Source organism: Crinia signifera, chromosome 11 (assembly GCF_055691185.1).
Source record: "Crinia signifera chromosome 11, ASM5569118v1, whole genome shotgun sequence".
NCBI lineage: Eukaryota > Metazoa > Chordata > Amphibia > Anura > Myobatrachidae > Crinia > Crinia signifera.
Window position 1 is genome coordinate 85851 of NC_139227.1, and position 18301 is coordinate 104151.

At 40.6% G+C, this 18301-nt stretch overlaps 1 protein-coding gene across 32 annotated transcripts in view; it reads right to left on the minus strand.

Moving 5' to 3' along the window:
* Window positions 1-324: 324 nt before the first annotated feature.
* Window positions 325-18301, minus strand: part of NRXN2 (neurexin 2) — an 847024-nt gene continuing 829047 nt past the window's right edge. For 22 of the 32 annotated variants that reach the window (XM_083165053.1, XM_083165057.1, XM_083165072.1 and 19 more), the window contains one exon: window positions 325-2342. In XM_083165053.1, the coding sequence (XP_083021179.1) occupies window positions 1459-2342 (884 nt within the window). In that variant the 3' untranslated portion in view covers window positions 325-1458. The remainder of the gene's footprint in view (window positions 2343-18301) is intronic. The other 10 variants (XM_083165084.1, XM_083165076.1, XM_083165078.1 and 7 more) reach the window with 1 other exon arrangement.

The following is an 18301-nucleotide window of genomic DNA, read 5'->3' on the forward strand; positions in this document are numbered from 1 at the left end:
CAACCTTCTTAATCATTACTGTCACTCCTTTGAGTTAATGCAGGAAAATAACAGTTATATTAACCAACTAGACATCAGAGTGTTTAAGGCATATATGAGATGCCTTGGATTGTTGGCACTATATGTGTATTGGGTGTCATCTACTTTTGATTTTTAACCATGTGTATTCCACTTATCATCATACTGTCATTCAAATATTCTTGTGGAAAGACAGTGATTTTATACTCAATGTACAGCAATGTAAAATATGTCCCAATTTGAATATAGACAAAAATATGAAAATAAAATATAGAATAATCATCTCCATTAACAATCTCGACACTCTTATACAAGGCCGTAACATTTGCTTTATTGATATTCTGATACTCTCTTTACCCCAGTACCCCAAACCCCTTTATTTTTAGTCCATTTTATTTCAAGGGGTATTAGGAGAAAGCCTTTGTGGTAAAATGAGTGTTGATTTCTTGAGGGTTGTGGGGTAGTAGATTCAGTCCACGAAGAAGTCAAACGCACGGCTCAGCGTTCAAAAAACCAAGACAACACCACACAAACCAGAATAGAAATAACCTTGATCTTCAGAAGGGCATAGAGGAAACTGAGGGGCAATGAGGTTAAGGGAGGGGAGAGCCTAACCAAAGCCAGTTATGTTAGCCCTCTTTCCAACATATTTTACCAAGTTTTTGTCTCTAAACATGGTTTTCTCAACACATCCTCTCCCCTCAATGGCTCCATGTTGTTTAAGGTTTATAGTTGACTGATCTTTACTGACCATCTCTCCTAATTTATTATGTTTGTCCATGATAGGAGATCTCCACTCTACTATATCCCACACCTGGTACTACCACCCTTAGGCAGGAACCAATTTGAATGTTTTTTTTAGATTTTTAGAATTGTTTATCTGTAATAATTGTAAAGCGTTTCCAACACAGGAGGCCAGTGGAAATATTGGCTTTTTCTCCTCAAGATGACATGAGAAGAAATAGAAATAGAAGATGTATTTCCTTTTTATGGTTTAAAGAGAAAAGTTTGGGTGGGAAATATTAGGTACAACATTGTTAAAACGTAGAGGCATCTCTTGTTCTTAGCAGTTTCTTCAGATGATCTGATTACCATTAATTAGTAGAACACTTGTTGGTGTTGATAGGTGGATATGTCTATGTATGTTTTCTTAGTTAGTTGCTGTAAATACAGTACAGTAGGTTTGCTAATTTTTGACATTCAAATGGCAGACCAAAGGTTGATATCTCAATAACCTTTAGTTGTTTGTTTAACAGTTGGCAGTTGTTTAAGCAGATAGTTGGTTGATTTAGGTGACAGCCAACTGTTGACCTGGGGCTTAGTCACTTTTGCTTAGTCAATAATTGGTCACAGCATGGGGTCAGTCTTTTATCTCCATTGAATGGTTGGATGGATTTTGCCAACCATACTCCCACATTTGGGAGAGTCCATTCTAAGCTCTCACACATAATACTCCTTGTCCTTATTTTTCTTACTCTTACCAACTGTTTTGGTGGCAGGTACAGTCTTTTCTTTAACTACAGCACCATTACTCTGGGCTGAGTTGCTGATGTAGTTCCGGCTTTGGTCCACCTGGTAGGATCCTTCATCCCTGTTTCTATACTTGTACATTGCGTAGAGGAGTATAAGGATGCAGAGAGCAGCTGCTGCCACAATTCCTACAACCATTCCTGTGGTGCTGCTTGACTCCCTGATAACTTCCACTGCTCCTGGAGATCCTTTCTCCCCCGTGCCTGTAGGATTAGCTGTAGGAAAATTTTGGAAATTAGGGGAAGAAGTTATAGGTGGGAACCTCTGCTTGTTCAGCTTGTCTAGCTGGAAAGAGGTAGGGATATGAGGATATTGGTCTAAATTGGGTTTTGGGGGTTCCCTGTTATTCATTTTTCCGGCAGGGATGTTCCGGACAAGGTCTGGGGATGTGGTGGAGGTGAGTAGGTCATAAGGGGAGGAGGATGAACCTCCTGCCTTTGTATTTGGTCGAGAGCCAGGAGGTCTCCTTGCTGCATCTCTAGACAGCAAGGTTCTATCTGTTACCAATGGAAAACTGGTATAGAAGTCCTCATCATCAGTGGGAGGGAAACTTGATTCAAATACCTCCCCTGAGGCATAACCAGAAACTTCTATCCCTTCCTCACAATCACTATCCTCTTGCTCAGAAGGGCAGGGTGGCCTCAAGTTGGAAGGAACACTCAAGGAATCTTTGGTGGTGTCCAGAGTGAGGACAGTTCGGTAAGTAGGGGGAGGAGGTACAAAGGGGGAGCGGGTAGCAATGGGAGGGGTATCTAAGGAATCTTCAGTTATCGTGGGCAATATTAACTCCCCTCCTGTGAATAAATAAGAGAAAAACAGACAGAGAAAACAGCAAAGAAAATTGTGTGAGTAAAAACCTCAGAAAGCTCACAAATAATCAACACACTACTATCTGCTAACTCCCTTCGCACATCTAATGCTATCAACTTAACAGCCATTACTAAGCCCAAAGTGTTGTATCATACAATGATAAGTATCTAATAAACTCTTTGTGTCATGACTATATTATGCTAAATACCTTAAATTCATAACCGGATAATGAATAATTAAAGATTATTTCTTATCTACTTTATTAATTAATATTCTTCTCTTACTATACAATACATATCCTGTCAACAAGCTAAAGCTTCTTCTGGCTACAGTTCTCTCTTTTGCCATATTGTCCATGCTTAATCCATAGCTATTACTCATGCTATATATAAAGTATATGCTTAACCTCTTTAAGACCCTCTAATGACCTTTCATATCTAACTGGATCTGTTGCTGATCTGCACAAGAACTAAAATACATATTGTATTTTCTATGTCATATATTTTTTTTACTTTAGTATTTCTCAGAACTTCTCTTTTTTTACATTGCTTGCAAAATTTGTACCATCATCATATTAAGTACAGTAGCCCCTGCTCTGTGACTAATACATTTGTATTTTAAATTAGGAGTGACCCCTTTTAACATATACAAATATAACAAATAGCTAACTACTTCCTCTATCGATTCACTTTGTATTTTATTGCTTTGTAATTATTTTCTTTCTGTTATGATAAATTACTGCAAATTTTATTCTCCTCCCTCATTCAAGTTTTCTTAAATAGCTTTTTCACTCTATTCTCCTTACAACTTGCCCACAAACCATCCTCTGTCTACATTAACAACTTTATTTCTAACATACTGGTCTCACGCCCCATAAATCTGACAATGCTCCCCAACCTATCTACAGTATACCCTGTTTATTTCAGCTGTCCTGTTGTCATCAAATAAAATTGATTCAGAATATTTAGACAACTTACATCAAACAATTGGCCACATGTGATTTTAGCATGAAGACAAAAAAAAAAATTACAAAAGAAACTGTGAAACCTCTGGGTAAAAAAAAACACTTCTTGCTTTATTTACTTTTACTGTTTCATGGTCAGTTTAAAGTTAAAAAAAATATCATTTATGTTACTCAAACATCATATATAAAATATATTTTATTATCACTATTTAATTATATAATGTGTTCCAGGCTCAGTATAGTTTAATGTGCTTAATACCTCCATAAGGTATACTGTCCTTAAAAAGTCGTAAAAAATGTAATGACCATGAACATTTTAATTATATAAAGATTATGTTATAAAAATAAAATAAAAGCAAAAAGGAAACTATTAAATAGGGGTAAGGGAGACAGAGACACCCCAATATATAAATCTGGCCTTTAATAACATAACACCATGCCGATAAAAACAATATACTGTACTTGCCAACTTTTATCACTTTTATAACAAATCATTAACGTTTTAAAAATGTATCCCTTCATTATATACTGTATTTGTTTGCACTGTTCTGTTCATACATCTTAGTCTAGTAAAACTAATTTACTGTAAAATACATACAGTATATCCACTTCCAATAAATTACGTAGCATGGCTATTTCTGGATTGTGTTGTATATTTAGCCTCATAATGCCTCACAGTGCTGGGGCCAGGAGTCCAATTCTCGACCACAGCATTATGAGTTTTTATGTTCTCCCCTGGTTTGCATGGATTTCCTATGGGTGCTCTGGTTTCCTCAGAAAATCCCAAAACATACTGCTATTAAATTGGCTTTTGACTAAATTAACTTGCACATATGCACACTTTTATGGTAGGGAATTTAGACTGTCATCTTCAATGTGGCAGAGATTGATGTGAATCAATGTTGTGAATGGCAAATATTGTCTCTACAGTGCTGCGTAATAGGGTGGCACTATATAAATAAACAGTTTTAGCTTATGCCGGTATGAAATTAGGTACTGTCTACCACTGTCAGAAGTGTATGTATGGTGCCTCTGATTTTATATGTGCTGAGCTTCTCCAATGAAAACTAAGAACAAGCTCCACTCCCTGACCTCTTTGCTGTGAAGTCAGGAAAAGGAGACAGCTGTCCATACTCCAAATAAGCATCATGTGTCAATATGGGCAAACTGTTTTGATTGAATTTCCAAGATACTGGAAACTGTTTTTGGTCTGTCCAATATTTGTGATCATTACTATGATACAAATGTAATTTGTACCATCTGTGCATCTGTAACCTGTAGTATTCTATTTTCTGAAGATAACAGATACTGTAGATACAATGGTGCAATATAATGCTAAATACACTCGTATAGTTGTATTTCCTACGAGTGTAGTGCACTCGTATAGTTGTATTTCCTTCCATTATTAATTCAGTTTACAGGACTATTATTATTTTGAATAACCGTTCAGCATACTGGGTTGGCAGGTAAAAATGTTAGTGAGTACCACCGATTTTTTCAAATAAACAATAATAACAAAAATACTATTTGAATGCTCTATGCTAAATTCACAGAGCAAATGGGTTTGTGATTGCCAAGCCAGCATTTTTGGAAAGCCACACACGTCTGGCTGGGACAGCCAGATTTCATGTGTTTTTTTTTTTCACTTTGCACAGAATTCAAAAGTAAAATTTGAATTCAGCAGAAGATGCAGAGAAAAAAAAAGAGCATTCTGTTGCAGACTGGAACTATAAATAGTTTGATCCAATGTATCTAATGTCTAAGAAGAAAATGATTTCTAACAATTACTGTATATTAACTTTTAAGGCATAATTTATAAAAAATATATAGATTATACCATTACCCATAATATGGGTTGTTATCTGCATTATAAAGAAATATATCTACATATGTAAAATAATCACAAAAATTATAAGAACAATTGTAAATAAATAAAAATAAATGTGAAATGTGTACTTAAGTGTGATTATATACTGGTGTAAGTGAAAAGGCCAGATATGTAATTCAAGTAAAGCAGCAAAAGTTTGTGAAACACAATGAAAAATATTACAGTCAAAAAAATTCATATGAATAAGTTTGACCATGGTATTATTTAATTAATATGCATGATTTATATTAATGATCTTCACAGTGGTATTTTTCATTTCTGTAATTACACATCTCACCCACACCTTTATGCACACTTTATTACACACATTTCACATCATTCTCACTTATTTATTTTTACATTTATACAATTGTTTTAATTGTATTTGTCAGCCATTCACTGATATACTGTATTTGGATATATTTTGCTTTGATGTATATAGTGACCCATATTATGGAAATGGCATGATTTTATTTATATTTTTAATTTATGCATGTAAGTAAAGTTTTATAAGAAACTGTCCTCTTGGATCAAACCACATTTATATTTCCAGTCTGCAACTGAATGCCCTATATAGGAGAGCCCCATTTTTCTTAGTATCTTCTGCTTTATTGTTCATATTGCTATATTTTGCTCAGATGAGTACACACTATAAGATACTTGCAAATGATACCCATGATAACAATATTGTTATTGATATTATCATGCATATTGTTTATTGTGTACTCACTATATCATAAAAGATGCACACTCCAGTGAGTTGTTAACTATCCCCCCTGTCATCTGAACATGTGGTCAAATCTGCATCAGTCCAGGTCCAGTCCAGGTGACATCAGTGAATGATATCTTTAATGATATTGTTCAGTGGTCTATGCAGTAGACGTGGTCTACTTAGAGTTTGCAAAGGACTTTAATATTGTGCCTCACAATATGGGTGTGCTACAGTATGTCTAGGAAACAATCTGTATTTGGGTCAAGGATGGCTGGATAATAAGGAACAGAGGGGTAGATTTATTAAGCTTGGAGAAGTGTTATCTATCCCCATAAAGAACCTTAAGTGCAAGGTGATAATGGTTCAGCCAATCAGCCACAATATGTAAATTGACAGGTAAGAGCTGATTGGCTGAACCATTATCACCTTGCACTTAAGGTTCTTTATGGGGATAGATAACACTTCTCCAAGCTTCATAAATCTACCCCAGAGAGTTGTGGTAAACTGATCGTTTTCAAATTGGGTTATAGGGGGGTTATTCTGTTTTACTCACAAAGGCACAATCACACTCTAATGTACAAAACCATATGCACTGCAGGTGGGGCTGATGTAAGATGTGCAGAGAGAGTTAGATGTGGGTGTTTTATAGTTTCTGTGCAGGGTAAATACTGGCTGCTTTATTTTTTCACTGTAATATAGTTTGTAGAGATGTGCGGCGGCCACTTTTTTGGGTTTTGGTTTTGGATCTGGATCTCCCTTCGTGTTTTGGATCTGGATTGGTTTTGGCAAAACCACCCTTGCGGGTTTTGGTTTTGGATCTGGATTTTTTTGGAAAAATGCAAAAAATTGCTAAAATAACAGAATTTGGGCCTGTTTTTGCCCCTAAAGTATTATTAACCCCAATAACATTAGTTTCCACTCATTTCTAGTCAATTTTGATCACTTCACAGCTCACAAAATTGTTTTAATTTACTGTAGTTGGGCCAAAAGGTTATACCGAGGTAGCTGGATGACTGAGCTAAGCGACAGCAGTGGGCATCACATACATGTGGACCTTACATTTCCAACCTGGCACATCTTGGAAGCAGAGCGGCACTCCAGGGGCAGACAGGGTGGCAGTTTAATAAACTACCACAAAAAAAGAGAAATGCTCCAAAGAGCAAAAAATACAAAGAGGTATCGGCCTTGTCATGACTGGTGGTAGAAGCTTCAGCACTTCTATCAGGTGACTGATCTCCCACTATTTCCTCCTCCATCATCCTCGAAAAATGTATTTTTATTTGATTTATTACTTTTATTTATTTTTCTTACTTTACACTGGACACAGCCTATCACACTGGTCACAGTTCCTTAGACACTGGACACTGCCCCTGGACACAGCCCCTGGACACAGCCCCTGTACACTGGACACAGCCCCTGTACACAGCCCCTGTACACTGGACACAGCCCCTGTACACAGCCCCTGTACACTGGACACAGCCCCTGTCCACTGGACACAGCCCTTGTACACTGGACACAACCCCTGTACACTGGAAACAACCCCTGTACACTGGACACAAACCCTGTACACTGGACACAGACCCTGTCACACTGTACACAGGCCCTGTCACACTGGACACAAGCCCTGTCACACTGAACACAGCTCCTGTACAGCCTCTTGTACACTGGCCACTGCAGCCCCTGTACACTGGACTTGTGTACAGCAGCTCCTGCAGACCCTAATCGAGTGAGCAGCAGCAAAATAATATATTATTATTATAGCACAGCACAGAGCACAACCACCCTCTTCCCTCTTCTATGCTGGAGTAAAGATGGCGGGGCGCGCGTGCGTCTTATATAGAATCCAGATCCCGCGAGAATCCGACAGCACGATGATGACGTTTTGCCTCTTTTTCGGTCCGGAATTCAGGCGGGAACTCCGGAGCCGACTCGGTTCCTGACTCGGATCACCATATTCGGAACTGACGGATCCCGGCGAGCCGGACCCGCTCATCTCTAATAGTTTGAAGTACAAACCCCACCCAAATCTAACTCTCTCTGCACGTTACATCTGCCTCACCTGCAATGCATATGGTTTTGTCTATTAGAGAGTGATTGTGCCTTTGCGAGTGAACCAGAATAACCCCCATAGTGTGTACCTCAGGTTTCGGTAATTGGGCCACTTCTCTATAATATATTCATTAATGACCTACGAAAGGGTGTAGAGAGCAAGTGTCCGTTTCTTTGCATATGACACTAAACTGTGCATGGCAATAAAATCAGATCAGTATGTCACTAGTCTACAGAGGGACTTAAATACACTTCAGGATTGGGCAGCAAAATTGAAGATGAGTTTCAATATAGATAAATGTAAGGTTATGCACTTTGGTACCAGAAACCATTGTGCAACATCTATAGATTGTAAGCTTGAGAGCAGAGCCCTCTTACCTTTGACTGTCTGTAAATACCCTGTTTGTTGTATCACTGTCTCCTTAGGTAAAGTGCAACAGAATATGCTGCACTATATAAGAAACTGTTAATAAATAAATAGAAATTAAATGGGGAAGAGGTAGGGGAATCACTCTTGGGGAAGGACTAGAGGGTGCACACTGACAATAGACTTAGCTGTAGTACCCAATGTCAAGGAGCAGCAGCCAAGGCAAACAAGGTATTAGGAGCATAAAGGCTATTTTACCAATGCATACATCATTGGTGTGGCCTCATCTACAATACAGTGTTCCATTTTATTCTCCACGCTATAAAAAAAAAAAAAAAAATTGGAACTGGAAAGGGTTCAGAGAAGGGCAATAAAAAGGCATTGGGCTATGGGTCTCTAGGTTATGAGAAAAGGTTAGCCAGGTTTGGTATGTTTACAATAGAAAAGAGATGTCTAAGAAGGTATATGATTAATATATACAAAATACAAATACATTAAGATTTATTACAGAATTCTGTCAGGTGATCTGTTTACTATGAGGACTGTGCACAAGACACAGGTTAAAGGTGAGGAAGTTTCATACCCTGCGGAGGAAGGGGTTCTTTACAGAAAAGGTAGTTAAGATTTGGCATTCTCTGTCAGAAAAGGTTGTGATGGCAGACACTATTGATAAATTTGAAAAAAGATTAGAAAATTTTTTAGCAAAAAAAGTATCCAAGGATATAATCATTATGTATAATGTATAATTTTAAATTAATACATATAAATGTATGGAAATGGATATAGAGTGCGCTTAATTAGCCACCACCTTTAAAGTGTAAACCTTACACTATATATGTTCAATGTAAAAAACTTTTTATTAAAATTTTAAATACACAGATCAGACATGGCATTCCAGTTTCTTATTTCAAGGTGGAATTCAGCTGCATTCAGACATTGGATTCACTCAGGATAGACTGCTACACTGGGTTTAACCCCATATATTTGTGAAATCTGACACCAGAGATTGTGTCTAGGGATCGCTGGAAAAATCCCATCCTACATATATATAAAAGTGACGACACTTAATACCTGTCTTAAACAGTTTATTCCCTACGGTTGACATAGTGGTAACGGCTCCCCTGATGAAGTGTTTCATGACTAAACGCGTTGGGTCTTTTTCCACCTTGAAATAAGAAACTGGAATGCCATGTCTGATCTGTGTATTAAAATTTTAATAAAAAGTTTTTTACATTGAACATATATTGTGTAAGGTTTACACTTTAAAGGTGGTGGCTAATTAAGCGCACTCTATACCCATTTCCATCCATTCTTTCCTCTTTCCTCCACTAACAGGGAGGAATTATAGAGTGCAGCTTCTCTCATTAGCGCAAATAAGGGTCTTTCCACTTTTTCTTCTTATACATATAAATAGTGAATTTATTTGTGTCTATTTTAAAAAAAAATTCAAAATTAAATATTATAATTTGTGCACCTCTGTAATTTAAGAATAGGTTGAACTTGATGGACTAACGTCTTTTTTCAACCTCATGTTACTATGTTTTAGGGCTATATTGTTCATCCAGCCGCAATTTGTATAGTGTGTACCCAGCTTTATTTATAGGTTGCACTAGCACATACTCATGATGCAATATTGTGGGTAATACAGTTGATTGAGTTGCGCATAATGCTAGTGGTTTTAATTAGACAGCAGGGCCTGAGCTGCAGTATGTACAATAATTCTTTAGTCTGCACAAAACATTTAAAAGGCAAAACCAACATGTTTTTGCCTTGTAAATAATTGCAATTTTAATAAAGCCTCATTATATGTTTTTCATACTGTGCCTAAATAATCTATATTTATCCATAACATTATAAAAAATGTATTATAATTTACACGTAACAATCATGCACTGTATTGATGAATTTATAAGGTATTTGTCTATCATTTATATATGGACTAAATTAGACCTGTATATATATATATTACATTTAGAAATGTGCGAGTTCAGATTGGGGGAATCCGGACAGCCCCGGACAACTCCCAATCCTAACTGCTTTCTGTTTCGCCCAGACTTGGAGCGCGAGTCTCCGGACCTCGCAAGTTCCCGCCGTCAAATCTTGCGAGATCCGGAGCCTTTAAAGGGGCGGGTGGTCAGACGCCATCTTCAATCCAGTCTAGGAGCATGAAAAGGCAGCACGTCCTGGCCGCCTGCCTGACTGGCTGCCTGCCCACCCGCTGTCCAGTGATAGTGCTGTCTTGTCCAGTGATAGTGCTGTCTGCTGTATATACACTAGTCCAGTCCAGTGAAAGTGTTGTATACTGTAGTCTAGTCCAATGATACCGTGTGTATAGTGCAGTTCAGTGATAGTGTTGTATATAGTCCAGTCCAGTGATAGTGCTTTATAGTCCAGTCCAATGATAGTGCTGCAGCCTGAGTCCAGTCCAGTGATACTGCTGCACAAGTGCAATCCATTGGTACTGCCATCAAAGTCCAGTAGTACTGCCGATAAAGTCAAGTGGTACTGCCGATAAGTCCAGAGATATTGCTAAAGAAGTCCAGTCCAGTGGCACTGATGTTAAAGTCCATTAGTACTTCTGCATAAGTTCTGTAATACTGCCGTTAAAGTACAGTGACTCTGCTACATAAGTCCAGTGATACTGCTGCATAAGTCCAGTCCAGTGGCACAGACATTAAAGTCCATTGGTACTGCTGCATTAGTCCAGTAATACTGCTGTTAAAGTCCAGTGATACTGCTACATAAGTCAAGTTCAGTGATATTGATGCATACGTCCAGTCCAGTGGCACTGACGTTAAAGTCCATTAGTATTGCTGCATAAGTCCAGTAACCACAAACAAGAGGTTTTGACATGCTGCAACTCCACCCTCTGTATGCTGCAGAGGATGGAGGCACAGCAAAAGTCCATTCAAGCCTACACAGCCACCTGCAACATAGGCAAAGGAGTAGGGATGCACCTGACTCATGCGCAGTCGAGACTGATTTCCGTGTTGTGCAAGGTTCTAAAGCCATTTGAACTTGCCACATGTGAAGTCAGTTCCGACACTGCCAGATTGAGTCATTCCCCTGATTAGGCTGTTGCAGAAGCAGCTGGAGACAGAGAGGGAGGAGCTAAAGCATTGCGATTCCACAAAGCATAGTGCAGGGCTGGGCAACACCGGCCCTCCAGATGTTGATGAACTACACATCTCAGCATGCCTTGCATCAGTTTCAGCATGGCCACATAGCAAAACTAATGCAAAGCATCCTGGGATGTGTAGTTCATTAAGATCTGGAGGGCTGGTGTTGCCCAGCCCTGCTCTAGTGGATGAAGCCCTTCATATGCTTTGCCAGAATATGAGGGTGATCAGTCTATTAGTTAGAGGAATACATTCTGGCCACCATGCTCGATCCTTGGTTTAAAGCATATGTTGTGTTTCTGGTGGACACAAGTCTACAGTATTGCAAAGACCTGCTGGTCAGAAGATTGTCATTTGAAGCAGACCATGACACAGACACAGCTCCTCCTTCATTTTCTCCCACACCTATGGCTGCGTGGAAATGGCTCAAATTTCCTACCCAACCCACTGGCGATGATGCAGGGCATGAAGAAGCGAGTTTGGACATCTGGTCTGGACTGAAGGACCTGCCAATGATTGCTGACATGTCTACTTCCGCTGCATACGATGCTGTTCATTGAAAAAATGGTGGAGGATTACTTTGGTGACAGCATCCAAGTAGACATGTCAGGCAGTCCGTACTTGTACTGGCAGGAAAAAAAGGCAGTCTGAAGGCCCCTGAACAAACTGGCTCTATTTTACTTGAGTTGTCTCCCCTCCTGTGTGTACTCCGAAATAGTTTTTAGTACAGCCGGGAACATGGTCAGCGAGCAGCATAGGAGGTTGCTTCCACAAAAGGTGGAGAAGATGATGTTCATCAAAATGAATGATCAATTCTTCAACAAAGACCAGCAATTGCCTCCAGAGACTGAAGAGGGAACTGTATTGGTGGATTCCAGCAGGGACAAATTGATAATATATGAGGATGAGGATGTACGTACTGAAGGGTGTGAGGAATCAGAGGATGAGGACAACAGCTTGCCTCTGTAGAGCCAGTTTGTACAGGGAGAGATGATTTGCTTCTTTTTTGTGGGGCAAAAACAAACCAATCATTTCAGCCACAGTCATGTGGCAGACACCTTGAAAAAGGGCTCATTCACAAAGCCCAAAACGCGTTAGTGAAGGGCTCTGGACTACCTGGGAACCTGTTGGTAACTTGGACTTTATACCATCTTTGTTCGTGTTTATGGTGCTCTCCCATCCGGAAAGGGAAGCACCTGAATCTTACCACAGGACCTCAGCGTCCACCCCGGCTGTTACATTTTTTTATATTTTTGGATTTTATCTGTTTGGATTTTATTGTTATTTGTTCTGTCCATTATCCTGGGAAATAAATGTTTTTTGCATGACGAGTTGGATTCGAACATCTGATGCTTGTATTGGAGAAGGTCTGAGAGGAAAAGAAACCTTTCAATGCATATAGGGCACATACACTTGGTGAGTTACCATTTCCATGTCTATTTTGTGAGAAGATCTGGGCAGCAGTAGATTGTCACGTAGAAGATCGAAAGATACCTTTATGTGCACATAGGGCACTAGTTGAAGGTCAGTCAACTGTGTCCTTAAAAGAGTTGGTGCACCTAACCAATCAATTGGCCTATAGTAAAAGGGGTTACAGAGCCTGTGATTATCCTTCTTTTTGTATTGTATATGAACTTAGGATTCAAGGAGTCCTGTGAATATCAAGGGCTGCAGTAATAAGGTGCAGTCATTATTCTTTTTATTCTTTTTGCTATGTGGCAGACCCTGTCGCTGAAATGATTGGTTTGTTCAGGACAGTGTGTATGTCGTATTTACACAACATAAGGGTTGGTGGGAGGGTCCAAGACAATTCCATCTTGCACCTCTTTTTTTGCATTATGGCCCTTATTGTGATTGATTCGGACCGCTGCGTGTGTGGTCTGATGGCCGATGTTTGGTGTTTGTGCAGAGGCGTTTCTGCGCATGCGCGAACGGCTCGCATGTCCGAACACGCGGTGAGTTCCGTGCACAAAATGATCTGTCGGAACCGTCCAAGCAGGGGGTGGAGAGGGGTGTGAAGGGTTGTTTGGGCTCATTACCGTACGCCCTGTGTTTTTAAGGGCATTCTCATGAAAACGCTGGGCGTATGTATGGTAATGCATCCATGACACATGTGTGGGGGTGGACAGCTGACATAGCCGGATGTCAGCTGCCCACCCATATCTTTGCTTTCATACGGAAACATGTCCGAGTGGTCGGCGACCATCGGAGGATGGGGGAGGTTTCCACAGATTGAGGTGTTCACATGAAACATCCACTCGTGGTCCGTTCACTCGGCTCCAGGGCCACCGGGGACAGCACCAGGCTTCAGCCTGGTCAGGTAAGTCCTGGAGGGGGGGGACCCCTTTATTGGGGGGGGTCCACACTCCATCAGGGCCCCTGGCCAGGCTGACTGGTCGGTAGGGTGAATGTTTTGGCCACGGAACCTTATATACTAAGTGTCCCCGGGTTGTGACATTACCCTGCTGGCTGGTTTGGCCTGGGGCTGGTTCTTAAAATACAGGGGACACCTAGTCATTTTGTCCCCCGTATTTTGGGAACCAGCCCCGGACCTGGAGCCTGGGGCTGGTTGTTAAAAATCGGGGAACCCCTATTTGTCGGGTTCCCTGATTTTTAATTACCGGCCCAGGCTCTATCAGCCTGGTGCTGGTTACGGCTGTAGGGGGGACCCCACGCCGGTTTTTTTATTTATTTATTTTTATTTCTATTTTTCTTACACTCTGCAGCCTGCACGGATCTGAATGATCCGTGCAGACTGCCTGTAGGAATTCGTTTTAGCGGCCATATATATACGGCCAGCTAATACGAATTAATACATTAATTAAAACATCGGAGGGTTACAAAGCAGTCGTATTTGACTGCTTTGTAAATTCCCCTCTGGAACACGACTTTGCATACGAGGTATGCAGTCGTATTCATTCGTAGCAAGAATAGGAATACAATTTTTTGTATTCGTATTCTTAGTAAATTTCCCCCTTTATCACTTCACCGAGCTTAATAAATCTACCCCTGAGAGCTGAATATATAACTTTAAAGCAATTGTGATGCATATTCAGCAGGAGTCCAGGTGACATTAGTCAACAAAATCATTAACAATATCATTCAGTGGTCTACGCAGTAGACATGATCTAATTTGCAGAATAGAAATTAACCCAAAATATTGTGCGCTGTATAGCAGCCCTGGTCACACAACCAACAAATTAAAGAACCACTTCAAAACAACATATACAATACCAAATTGATTTTGGAAGGTTCCCTAGTCGCTACTTTGGAAGATTTTTTTGGGGTAGATAACTCCATATTTGAGGCACCCAAATAGAAAAGAAGATAACATACAATAGTGTAATACTGTATTAAAATACTGGCATGTGATAAATGTAATGGTTTTTGACCCGTACCAATAACATTGTCTACATTTGAGAGTAGACAAAAGAGTCTATTGGTGACTGATTGTCCCTCAACCATGCGCATTTGTCTACTCTCAAATGTAGACAATTTTATTGGTACGGGTCAAAAACCATTACATTTATCACATGCCAGTATTTTAATACAGTATTACACTATTGTATGTTATCTTCTTTTCTTTTTTTGGGTGCCGCAAATACGGAGTTATCTACCCCCAAAAAATCTAGATCTAATTTGCAAAGGATGGACGTTCCAGAAAAGGCTGCATAAATAGGAGGCACCAGCAGCCGGGAACCAGCTTATGATGTGAGAGACCATCCTACAGTGAACTACAAATGCAAGGCAACAAAGTCTGAAGCTGTGTACACACGGAGCAATATGATCGCTGGCAATATATTGCTCAGCAATCATATTGCTCAGTGTCCCGTTTTCATCAGCGACCAGAGATGGTCACTGATGAAAATAACACACTGCCGGGAGAAGAGGCAGGGTAAGTCGCTGGTCGGAGGAGCAAGCTCCTCCAACCAGAGACCATTAGGGGGCTGAAAACGGGAGCATGCACCTGGCGATTTATCGCCAGTGCAGACTCCAATCGATGGCAATATGGTCGCTCAGCGACCATATTGCCAGCGATAAATGCCCATCTGTATGCACCTTAAGTAATATCTTTGCTTCCTGACTAATCTGCAAATAATGCCATTTAACTGCTGCTTAGAATAAAAAGCTTACTAACTAGCCGCTCCCTGGGAGGGATACATTATGCAACTAACTCTGCTTTCAGCTTCCTAAAAACGGAATACTACTTTTTAACTGTGCAAAAGAGCAACCATATTGAAAATACTAATAAATATCGCCAAGAAAAGAACTTTGGCTCTGTATGCCTAGTGTGGGATCATAACACTAACAACTAATTGCTCTATGATTGCCAAGCCTGGATATGATATGCTAAAATACTCTATGGAAATTATATATGTTCCATTTATGTAGCTATACGAACAGCTACTAATATCTATCCAAATTGCTGACTAGGTAGTTATCATATACAGAAGTAATATCTATATAGCTATATTGTTGGTCTTTGTTTCATTCAATGTGATTTTATGTTTTGTGTTACCAGCCGGTGGATTGTTTAATATATATATATATATATATATATATATATATATATATATATATATATATATATATATATATATATATATATATATATATATATTTTAAATACAAAATACATTATTAAATGTTTATATTTATCTAAAAAGGAGTACACTTGTTTTTTTTGTTTTGGTCTAAAAGCGCCAGTGTCGGACTGGGGTATAAAGGGCCCACCAGGGAAATGCACTCATAGGGGAACACCAAGAGACGGGGGTCATTTGCTTTAAGGGGTGTGGCCTCATGACTGAAGGGGTGTGGCCTCCTGACCAGAGAGGTGTGCCTGCCCATGCCTTTCCTGTATCCTAGGCTCCTCTTCGGGCTGCACATTCTCTTGAGCCTTGTTTCGTATTCACATTGTTTCCATTATGCTACAGACATTTAGGAGGATGACTGCAGGCACCACTATGAACACTGGCTGCACACACACTGTGGCTGCAGCAGTTGGCTCCAGCCATGCACTGCTATCCTCTCTGCGGCTGCATACCAGCCAGTTTGCCGCACACACTGAATGGGCTACCCTGTGCAAGGCTTCAGGACTGAGAAAGAGCATAATATAACATAATAATTACCAGCCCTGCTCGCTTCTCTCCCCACTGCTTGTAACAAATATGTGGGTGAGGTTATGCAGGGGCTGGCTGGCAACTTTGAGTCTGGGGAGCAAATGGTACAAAGTGGCCCATAGATTTTCTACAAGCCCATCACGCATATCTCCCTTACTGTCCACTTCATAGCTGTCTCATATAGGGGGGTATTCAATCTGTGCCAATATTTCCTGACAGGGGAAATATCGAATATGGTGAGTATTTACAAACCCTTTTACACTATAATGCCACACATGTAATGCCATGTAACATAATGCCACACACTATAATGGGATGCAGTCAAAATCCCTATGGTCAAAATCCCGACAGGGTCAAAATCCCGAATGGGTCATAATACTGACAAGGACAAAATCCTGACAAGGACAAAATCCTGACATTTAAAATCCCGACAAGGACAAAATCCCGACAAGGACAAATTCCCGACATTTAATATCCTGACAAGGTCAAAATACCGACATATAGAATGTACAGGTGAATCAGTCAACATGACTTTGTGACGACAGGTAGCGAGGTCGACATGATTTTTTTCACTGTTTTTTTACCTGACATGTGCCGACAGGAGGTATTTCATGCCCTACCATCCACTAGGGCGTGGCGGGAGAATAAAATAGTGTGCCGAACGAAGCGAGGCACCGTGTCCGAAAGAACAAATGCCGTGGCAGGGCCGTCTGTTCGTATGGGCTTAATGGGCACTTGTCCAGGGGCCCCAGGTGTATAAGGGCCCTATGGTGACAGCTGAGGATCCCCTTTTTCCAGGGATACCAGAATTTTGAAAACAGCCCTGGGGAACTGGAGATATCCAATTTCAAAGCAGCAGTCCACATCTAACCTATTAATTGCACTTCGCAGTCAGATTTCTCAGGTTCTGTCTGACGTAGACTGAGCATATTCCAAAAGCTCGGACTCTCCCCTTTCTGTTGACACTGGCGGCTTGTCTCTATCATGCCCAGAACCAGAGATATCAGCCTTCCAGCAGCCGGTCCCTGCTCCAGCTCCAAACGTCTGGTATACAGTTTTATATTTTTGTCAATGGATTGCTCTGGCTCCTGAGCTCTGATCCCCAAGTCCCCAGCACCTCCTGAAAGTTGGGACTCTAGGTTTTCATACTATTGAAGGCTAAGAAATATTTTCCCAGATAATGGAGATATCTGCAGTCAAACAAGCTGCCCTTCCACCAGAAAATGACGAATATTAAGCCCACTCCATTATCCAACCCTCCACTGCGTATAAAACACCCCCTACCTCCCTGGAAGTCATTTACAAGGGACCCTTCATTCAGCTCAGTGCCCCCTTCCACATGTTAGTGTTCTCCCTCCCACCACCTGTGCAGTAAAGGAGTAATTACCAGAAGTTACTGCTCCAGGTCCTACATGTAGAATTAAGATAGAGCACCCCCTGCCACCCGTGGGACATCAAAGCTGCTGCTGATAGCACCCCCTACCCCTAGGAGGGGAGAATGGGTAAGCAAATGCTTTGCTTAGGGGCCCACACTGCTGTTAAGACAGCCCTGCCAAGTGGGGAGTTTCTTAGGGGGATAAGTCTCTGGGACATAACCCACCAAGCAATAATGATGAGTGGCAATGCACTGGGGAATTGTGTTACAGAGAGCTGGCGTCCCGACTCCCTGTAGTGCACAAAACCCCTGGTAGTACCTCAGTGTACAGTCAAGTACAGTGGAGCGGCTCCTGGCGTGGTCCCACGCT